The sequence below is a fragment of the Austrofundulus limnaeus genome, unplaced genomic scaffold (genome assembly GCF_001266775.1).
Source record: "Austrofundulus limnaeus strain Quisiro unplaced genomic scaffold, Austrofundulus_limnaeus-1.0 Scaffold23, whole genome shotgun sequence".
In the NCBI taxonomy this organism is placed as follows: Eukaryota; Metazoa; Chordata; class Actinopteri; order Cyprinodontiformes; family Rivulidae; genus Austrofundulus; species Austrofundulus limnaeus.
Genome location: NW_013952425.1, coordinates 3,089,199 through 3,099,807, shown reverse-complemented (window position 1 = coordinate 3,099,807; position 10,609 = coordinate 3,089,199). Strand labels below are relative to the sequence as shown.

General features: G+C 40.8%; 1 protein-coding gene across 1 annotated transcript in view; it reads right to left on the bottom strand.

Annotated features, from left to right (window-relative positions):
* LOC106514873 (sodium/potassium/calcium exchanger 2) overlaps nt 1-10,609 on the bottom strand; it is a gene marked incomplete at its 5' end in the record, with an annotated part of 57,130 nt that overhangs the window by 6,412 nt on the left and 40,109 nt on the right. Inside the window, 4 exon segments of the mRNA XM_014004397.1 lie at nt 256-422; nt 504-593; nt 684-818; nt 6,770-6,852. Of these exon segments, the coding sequence (XP_013859851.1) occupies nt 256-422; nt 504-593; nt 684-818; nt 6,770-6,852 (475 nt within the window).

Below are 10,609 nucleotides of genomic sequence, written 5' to 3'. Positions count from 1 at the left end.
CCTCCGCACTCCCCACCCTCCCATGGCTTCGCCCTTGGAACTGCAGTCTCATTCTGAGTCATTTTGCCAGCATGAATCACATTTCTGATTTAATCTTTTGTAGCACATTTAAAACAAATATATACCGATTTAGATCTGTTTTTCGATTATTATTATTTTTCCTCAGTATGGTTTTTAGTGCCTTTAGAGCTCAGTGAGTGAGTTTAATCTGTTTGTTTTTCTTTAAATAAAATCTACATGAAGACTTTGACGTACCCAACAGTAATGTCAAAGATGTTGGAGCCCACGGAGCTGGAAACAGCCATATCACCCAGTCCTTTGCGTGCAACTATCACACTGGTGATGAGGTCGGGGATGGAGGTTCCAGCTGCTAATATAGTCAGACCCATAATCTCTTCTGTAATCCCAATGGTCTCTCCAACCTGCAGGAAGAAAACAAAGGGAGTCAGCTTCAGAGTAAATAACCTGTTAGAGAGAAAACAACTATTAGGATTTCCATTTACCTGGTGAGCCCACCACACCATCAAGTAGGAGAATCCTGCAATCCAGCAGATGGCACCCAGGAACGTGATGGGGAAGAACTTCTTTGACGACTGAAAGTGGAAGAAAGGCAGAGTGTTGGACATTTAACGACTAGGCGTAGAAGTCAGAAAGTGCTTGATCAAGAATGCAATGCCTCCCACCGTTTTCCTGACGTCGGGCAGCGTTAGCCACAGGGGCAGGACAACGGGCATGATGAAGAGGTAGGTGAAGCGCTTGCGGTTGGATTCAGGCCAGGACAGGCTCAGAGGCTGGTCCTCCTCTTCTTCGTCTTCAGCCTGGAAACGGAACAAGAGGGAATTTACCCAAAGGTTGCACAATCCTGATAATACAGCCCATTCTCACACCCAACTCGTCACATATTTACGCTTTTCCAAGGTTCCCTCTGCGTCCGAATTCGAAGCGTCTGGTACCCTGCTAGCGTCAGTTATTAACAAGATGGGGTGGAATCTGTTGTCATAATTTCTGAAAGTGTAGAAAATGCACAAAAACGAACCGTCCCAAACCTAAAATTACCTTTATTCACTCTAGACATCCTGTCCCTGACCCTAGTACCTAAAATTAACCATCAACCCTGATCCCTAAAATTAAACATTTTTAGAAGGTGTAAGAAATTCACGTCAACTACGTGTCCCAAACCCTAAAATTACCTAATATTAACCCTAGACATGTCGAGGGAACCCGGAAATACCTGGTACCTCAATAACTGACGCGAAGGGGTTACCCGACTCGTCAAAAAATAAGATGCAGAGGGAAGCTTGGAAAAGTGTCAATATGTGACGAGTTGGGAGTGAGGATGTATTAGATAATAATACTCCTAAAAATAATAAAAGACCTTTTGTTTTTGTTTATTTTTGKTCAGAGGTTGTCACATAATGATGGCACAGCAGCATCCACAGAATCCAGTCGACCATTTGGGTATAATTATCAGTTAAACATGAAGCAGATAACCTAATGGGCTGAGTCATATGTTTTGCATATACATAAATGGCTGATTGTGGTGGTGGTGTGTGTGGGGGGGGGGTGACTACAGTCCTTCATCATGATGCACCTTTCCATAGCAACCATCCTGAGAGGAAGGCAGAACTGGAAGAAAAGGATGTCTTTGTGATCTGAAGGAACTGACAGCAGGACCTGGACGTGCCGTCGCTCTGCGGTGACCTTCAGACGGACGAGTCTGATGGCTGATTTAGGTGATTGCGCTGAGCTTGATGGGCTCGGTTTCACCAGCAGGGCTCATCAGGGCTGATGCTGGATGCACAGGCCGACCCCCCGGGGGTTTACGTTCTGACCGGAACCCGCTGCCGGAATGCTAAATAAGCCTCGGTGATTACCGTTAAATATGCTRTAATAACGGCTGAATCAAATTTATTTTCTTTAGCTCGCTTCTCAGCTGAAGTAGGACAACAACAGATACTTCTGGGAGTGGAAACACGACTTGTCCCCTTTGAATCCAATTATGGATGATGATAACAAGCCGTGGGGACCGACAGAGAGCAAGTCCACACATGCATGTTTGACTAGACCCTCCGGTGACCTAGAACTCATCTTGTGCCCCCAAGTGAGTGGCGTTAGYACGTAGGGTTAGCAGAATGCTGATGGGGGGTGGGGTGGGGTGGGGACTGACACTACAGGGCTATCACCAGCTTTGCATGCTCACAGAGTGCAGCAGAAATCTTTAGAAAAAATAAAAATAAAAAGGMTATCTGCATGAATTATGAATCATATAGAGCTTTTTTCCTGCTGTGACAGCTCCAGCTGCTGAGTCTCGCCTGGTAACCTTGGTAATCAGAGCTGCAAAACAAAAGGCATCGCGTGCATCACTTGTTCTCTGCGTTCTCTCTCTTCTCCTACTCTCCATATCCAGATGGCTGCATTGTTGTCTGAACCAAATTAAACAATACTTTATTGTTCCTGGAATGGAAATGATATTGTCGCAGGACAAAACGGGTGCCAAAAAATAAAAAAAAGTACATAAATATTTTTGGTCAAATGTCTCCCCCAAACAAACAAACAAACAACAAGGTTGACAAAATAATGGAAAGTTGGAAGCTGGGGGAGGTGAGGTTGAAACCTTCAGGGACTGGCACAAAGGTAAGTTGGTGCATTTGTAGCCTGGTAACATCTGAGCTGATGATGTCAGAGGCAAAGACTGGAGGTGTCACAGAGGGGACTTAGAGTCCACAACAAAGTCTTGATGAAATAAATGTCTTCAGATTTGTCTCCTTTATTAAGGCTACGTTTACACAGCAGCTATTCATGATTAATTTCTCTATCTCCATCTTCTTCCACTTATCCGTAGTTGGGTCGCGGAGGCAACAGGTCCAGGAGAGAAACCCAGGCATCCCTCTCCCCAGCGACACTTTCCAGCTTGTCCTGGGGGACCCCAAGGCATTCCCAGGCCAGAAAGGATACATAATCCCTCTAGGAAGTTGTGGGTCTTCCAGTGGGAAGTGGGATTCTCGAACCACCTCAACKGACTCGTTTCGATGTGGAGGAGCTCCCCCTGGATCTCTACGGCTGAGCCTGAAGGAAGCTCATTTTGGCTGCTTGTATTCGGGATCTCGTTCTTTCGGTCATGATCCACGCCTCATGACCATAGGTGAGGGTTGGGACGAAGACAGACCAGTAAATTAAGAGCTTTGCCTTTCGACTCAGCTCTTTCTTCACTATGACTGACCAAAGTAACGCCCTCATGGACGAGACCCTAATCCGTCATTAGCATCTGTGACTATGTAAGCTTGGCCCGACATTCCCTAAGATGGTGAAGTGATGCGCCTATGGATTATGTAAATCAGACAGCAGGTATCCCAAGAGTTTGTCTGGTGGAGTMTCGTTTTTTTCCTAAGAAAGCTGAAAACACAACTGGAGTGGTGTYTACAGTGGATAAAACGATGTGGAAGACCTCACACCCAGCTTAATGTCTCAAAAATAAACAAGCATGCGTACATCTGCACAAAGGTAAAGCAAAGTATTGTCCTGCTCTCGAGGGGATAATATCAAGGTTCTGATTAATATTCAATAATACTGCATATTACAGTATTTTGGATATCATTGCCAGATTACCCTCTTAAGTTTAGTAAGCCTAATAGCTGACTTTAGTGAGTGTAGTAGTGGTTAACTGTAGTTTTGGGTTTCAATACTGGGAACACTATGTTTTTTGCAGTTTTACTTGGAGTGTGGAAAAAATTGAATTAAGGCTCTCTCTGTGCTGCGTAGATATCTTTATATTTTATTTAGGTCATGTTTTTAAATCCTTTCAGTTTTCTCTATTCCCTATTATCTATTTTGAACAATAATGTCACAGTATTTGCTGTGTAACTGTGTAAACAAGGTCACAGACTTCCGGCTAAACAATTTCGCAAATCGGATCTGCAATTTCCTCGTCTTCATTCTCCTCTGGCTCCAACATGTAAGGCTGGATGGACAAGTCTTCTGTTGACATCTTTTGATTCATTTGTAAATAAAAAGTTAGTTGGTACTTAAAGGTTTTATGGTCATGTTTTCGGGGAGGTTTCTGGAGGATCTTTTCGAACAAAATTTTGGCGTTTTTCTCACAGCTGCCTAAATTCAAATGACCAAATACCATTTGCTTTATCTACTTGGTGAGCTTCAGCGTCCCATGTAGCTCGTGCCCCCCTGCTCTGAAATGCCAGCCCCTCAGGGGCCTTTCCTGGCCTGTGGAGCCTCAGTTGGTAACGCTGCCAACCCTGAGCTTAAAGGAAACTGACTTTTATCAGACGTCACAGAGCTGCAAGGAGGGGCAGGCGTGACATTTGGCTAACGTTTTTATTTATTTATTTTTCTTCTTGAAGGCATTTGCTCTCGTGCCTGGTGCGACACCGCAACGTTACACCAGTTCAAATGGTCCCAGAAGGCGCGTAAACACCTCGGCACGGCTGCAGAAACGGAAATGGACCTGATGTGTCGCTTTTGATCCGGCTTGTATGGAGATAAATCGTTGCCATCTATCTGAGGTGGAAACTGAACCGCAGCTCCAGCTTTTTTTCATTCTGGGAGACTCGAGGAAGACGTCTCGAGCATGGCTTTATTTTGTACGTTTTATTTAGTGAAGTAACACTAATTTCTTTTAAGAATTTTTCTAAAATTAGGGCTACTTTTTATTTTCTTTCCTAAATGATTCATTCATCTTTACAGGTTCGATACTGGAACAGCTGCAGCAGCATGAATGTTGGATCTTTCTTTTAAGCTCCATCTGGAAATGAAATTCTCATCGTTTTCATTAAAAGGAAACACAAATACAGCCTTAAGTTGTGTCACTAATAAACTCACAAGACACTGTGTCATTTCCCCCCTAAATCTCTTTAGATGTTTATAAGTCAAAAGCTGATGATCCTTTTTTACGTTTGTAGTGTATAAAAAAATATTCCTACGAAATCCTGACAATCCTAATCAGGTTTTATTGTTTTACTTATTTTATTATAAAATTGATTATCATCCAACATAATTAGTACTACAAAAATACTGCAGTTATGAAAATCACTCTTTCATACTGGAGATTCTTCAGAATGTAAATGTAAATTTTGCCTCATTTGTCCTCAACAGTTGTGGTAACAGATCCACCAATAGCGGAACTAGCTTTTCATTTAGCTAATTCAGTTTTTGCTAACTTTGGAAACCGTTAGCAGACAAATTAGCTCCCGCTAAATTGGGTTCTGCTAATTTTATTTCAACTAAAAAAGTGCGCAAGTATAAAACCTCTATTTTTATGCAATTTATTATATATTAAATAAAAATGATCCCTTTTTACAAGAAGCAATGGACGTATCMGGCAATGTGTGCAGCACGTAGCATCTTTAGCAGCTAAATTTCAAACTAAGAGCGACAAAAAGAAATAAAATATGGTAGAGAAAGTATTTGCTTTTTGTTGTTTGACCAACTTCAAACTGCATTTATAAAAATACAAATTCAATCAAAGAAATGCTTTTATTCTGAAAGGGGTGYCTGGAAGTATCTAGTTAGACAGAGCCATAACTCTGTTTTGGATTGGGCGTTTTGCCACAGATGAGCCTACTCACTTTCAAATTAAACCAAAAAAATAAAAAATAAAACAGGTTTGCATCAGTCCTCACTAGTTGTGCTAGCGGTTAGCGTTAGCTTCCACTTATTGTTTATCTGTTTAGCGGATTTACGTTAGCAGAGCTAAGATTCTTGTTTAGCGGATTAGTGGTTTGTGAAGCTAACTTTTTGGTAGCTGTGCCCACCACTGGTCCTCCATTATTTTCAAGTCATTTAACCCCCACGTTAAAAATACAAGGACCACTTTCTTCTTGTTGTGCATTATCACTAAAATTACAAACATCTTGTCCAAATATGATGCAGAAAAGCTGGTTTGTGCATTCCTTTTCCAGGCTGGACTGTGTGGATTTTCTTTAAAATTTCGACTTTCAAGGTAGCAACAATGTACATTACTTCAAGAACTTTAATTATTTCCACACAAACTTTCTTGAATAAATAATTTCAAAGGACTAAAAATAAAACTTCTGTTCTAAACCCATCTTCTGGCAGGGTCCAGTTTGTCTTCGTCTGCGCCACATGAAGGGTGAAACTCCAACCCGCCCGTCTTCTGCCCGCTCCCCTCCAGTCTGCGTGACTTTGACTCTCCTCCCGGCTCGTGCCAGGACCGTCTGCTGGAGCGGCGGGATGCTGTGCCCCCCGCTGACGTCGTTAACGCCGGCACAACTGCCGCAGGTGCCGCGCTGAGTCGGGCCTTTCGTCAAAGTCGTGGCACTGGTTTGTGTGGCGGTCTTGTGTGTGAGGGGAAGCAGCAGGTGAGTGAAAGAGTGTGCGATTATAGAGCTCTGTGGGAGGAGGAGGTGTATCTTTGGCAGGTCTGGCTGCAGATGGAGGAGCTCGCTCAGAGTGCATGCTGGGAAAATACCAGCAGTAGTGGCCTCCCTGTCACAATATGTGCAGACTTTTGCATCGGTCAAACTCAGAGGAACATAAATAATAAGAGGTCATGAAATATTTAAAAACACCTCTATATAGCTGAGATACAAGCTTGACTGCTGATTCAGCATTTATAATGTTTCTCGTTTTTTTCTTTTGTTTGCAATTGAAATACGTCTGCGTACTTTGTGCTTAACATCCATCTCTGGTCTGCGTTTAGCTTTTATTTTGCCTTTTGCTTCTTTTAGCTTGTAGCAAGTGTTCTTCTTTTATGTTTAACAACTTTGTTACAACCATTCCTAAAGTCATTTCTTACCGTCTCTCCCTCCTGCCCCACCGTTCCGTTCATGGGTGGGGTCACTTCCACCTCCACGCTGGAGCTGTTAGGGAGGTTCTTATCTGTGGGAGAAATAATAAAAAAAAATAATTAAGACGAGGATTCATAAAAACTCATTCACAAAGGTGGGGTTTTGTTTGTGGCTCATCTTGTCTGTCACTAAACAGAAACTACAGGACCAGAACTTTGTTGAAACTTTTGGATTAGGCTGTGAATCGTTTTTACTGGAACTGTTTGACAAAATTTCAAAGGACTGCCCTCTGTGCACTACTGTAGAAGTGGTGGTGGGTAGGGCTGTACGATATTTGGAAAACCTACGATGTGCAATGACAGGGCTTAATATTGCAATGACAATATGACTTGCGATAAATGAATAACTAATGGATCATTTCCATTCCAATGTAATCGTTTTATATTAAAAATATGCAACTAGACACAGCTACAGTAGTAGCAGTGAAACAAMAAACTTTCGGCACGTCTTGCAAAGTACCTGTGTTTATTGAGCAAAATATCTCCAAAAAGACGTGCTTTTTATTAACCACAAGTTCTCTGTTGCTAACATTTACCTCACTTAATTGTCTTTCTCTTAGCCATTTTGACTCTCACTAAGCTTTTTCAGTTGTTTGCTATCCACCTGCGTCTACATAGGGCATGAGCATCCAATGTAAAGAGATCCATCAGATTAGCCAAATACACAAAGKGCTCCATTTGATTGGYGAAATACTTCAAGTTACCATGTGATTGGAAAAATGCATAAAGCCAAGCAATTATATTGCATATATAGTTTATTGCACAGGTTCTCATTGTGATCATGATAAATTTTCAATATATTGTGCAKCCCTAATGGTGAGGTGTACAGGTTGGAGAGGGTAAGTCTGTGATTGGGATGTCAAAGGTTTGAATCTATGGWAAGAAAAGTGAAGCAACCACACCTGCCTTCACCCTCATTTGCCCCACTGTGGTCCCTTGAGCAAGACCCTTAACCCTCTACTTGCTCCCAGGTGCCTTAGAGAGTTGAGAGCAAAATGTTTAGACTGGTTGTCTGTATTCATGGTGACTCAATTTAAATCAAATTATACATCTATATTTTCCACTCCTTATTGTTCAAAAACAATGTTTTATATTTATGAGGCTCTATTAATCCTTATTAGCTAGAGGTAAATAAAAAAGCTCTCCAATCAAAAGCTTCTGGAYGCAGATAAAACTGGCCAAAGTGGGGCAGTGGAGGGCAACCAACTTTTTAGGGTTGGCCATTTGAGTTTCTTTTTTTTTGTATCTCATTAACTCTGTAGCATACGTAGATCTTTACCAAACCTAAAACATTGRATGGGTTCTTTTATCGTTGAAATGTTTTGTCTTTTTCTAAGAGACTTATTTGGTCTGAAGAGTTGCAGGTAAACTCAGTCTTATAAGTAATACCTTTGCATAGTGGATCARCAAGTTTAACAKTGTCCAATTGTCCACCTCTTACAATGCTGTTTTTGTGAGTGTGACTTAACCGTCTGTGAACAACAGGCAACAATCAGGGCACTACTGATCGGTGGTTAGGCTGACGCTCCTCTTTGCATGTGAACAAACAGTTTTGATTGTCAGCATTAAACATGTTTGTCCACCATGGACTGATTATAAGGCTGAGTGTACCTGGAACTCCTCAGACTGAAGAATTGGAGAAAAGACAAAACATTTCGACAAAGAAATCGTCCAGAGGACCAACTCARCTTTGACCWGAACTATTGAGATGCACCAAACCTTGGTAGTGTTGCTCTAGTGTTTAAATCTTTAGAAACCTGTGGTTGTTGTTATTAGCTGTATTACTAACAGTTGGCTTAACTGCTTATGATGACATTTAACAAATCCCACCGATTATCTGGCTTGCAACTGGAACACAGTATAGTTGAGGGTGATCACATTTCCAGACATGAAATTTGACACTATGTRTCATTTAAACAGATGGAAAACAAGGTTTTACCATAAATAATAATAAAAAAACAAATAAGAGTATTCCCACATGTGTGGCAATTTGGTCTAAAATTGAATATACTGATAACAAATATGATAAATTTCTGGGCACGTCCGATACTGGTACTATCTTCCATTTTTTCTTTTTTTGTAGCGAACATGACCACATTTCATCTGATCTGAATTATTTAACAACCCCCTCACTAAAACGCAAAAAGCCCAAAGCCATGTAATCAGATGATAAAACTATAATTGCTGTGTAAATGAATTTAATCCATTTGTGGTTGTGATACAATGAGATGGACCCTCAGACAGATAACGTAACCTGATTTCTCAACACACGACCTTTGCTGCTTGTTTAGATGCTGGAATATTACAGCTAAAATAGGAAATCTAATCCCTGAATTACATACAGCACAAACAGCACACTTTTTAAAGACTTTATACACTACATATTAGACACATAAAACGCAACTAATCTGACTCTCAATCATGCATTTTCATTAAGAGGATAACATGTTAACATGGTGCGGTTAGCATAAATCTGCCTTTTTGATGCGTGTTTACGTCTTGCTTTGATACTCCCGTTCTGACGACGTTGCGGCCATGAAAGTGCCTCCTCTGGCCTCTGTTTATTCTTTGGGTCGGCGCTCTTTGATGGGGAAAAAATAAAAAACCCTGCACAAATTACTCTTGGCAGTGACTGTGATTGATTTAAGTGCCGCTCGAAGACAACACTCGCAATCAATTTGGCCGCCCTTGGTAATGTCATGCTTGTTTAACACAGAGTGTGACGCTCGTTAATCATTTAAGTGTGGAGGATATTTGAGCAGTTAATATAAGTTATATAAAGTTGGTTGATATGTGTGCTAAAATGTTGGAGGATGAGCCAACAGACTTTTTTTTTTGGTAAATGTCCACGCATCCGTGGARGAAGGGATTGATTCGCCGAGGGTAATTAGGCGCTGAAGGTAATCTTGAAGGACAACGTCCAAGAGCGTGACTAATGAGCTAAAACTGTGGAAGGATGTTGACATTTTGGGTAATGTGACATTAGAAGCTTTAAGACATAAACACCACAGAAGTTGTTTAAAGTTTGTGCAATTTATGTACTTAATTCCTGGTGCTTTTGCGGCTAGTAACACAACGAGGTAAGAAACAAAGAGAAAAATGCATCGTGGAAATCACCAGGCTTAGTTTCCAGCATAAAGAATGAGGTTCCCTGATTGGAAAACAAAACCATATGAAAAGTACAGGTTTAAAAAATCTGGATTTTTATTGGTCTGAAAGATGAACGCTGTAGCTTTACAATAACACACATTATATGAAGGGATTTCCTGGTGCAATGGATAGCAACAGGGAAAATTTTGAGATACGTGTTAGAAAACTTCCATTTAAAGATAGTTTAAGAACTTTATTTGCTGTTTTAGTTACCAGGATCACCAAATGGTGTTATTGTTTATGTTTATGGACTCATTTTTTTCCAGCAAATTTCGATATTTGTGATCCATTTTTTATTCTGTACATTTTTTGGCATCAATCCCTATGGTTATTTTGGTGATATTCTAATAATTCATTCATCAAAACATTCAACTCATTCAGAACACTCTTGCTATGACTCCTGATACTACAGAAATGTATACTTTTTGAGATATTTACCTTCTTTCTGCCATTTTTTTCTCATTGAAAATGAATGAAAYGGGCAAACACTGTAAAATGTTGATAAATTTTTACTTCTTTAGGGCTAATTTCAGTTTTCCTACGTAGCTTCTTTTGCCGATTTCAGCTTTTTCTCACTTTTTTCAACTATTTTTCCTTCTATATTCAGATTCTGTTTTTCCTTCACGCTGGGGGCTCGTG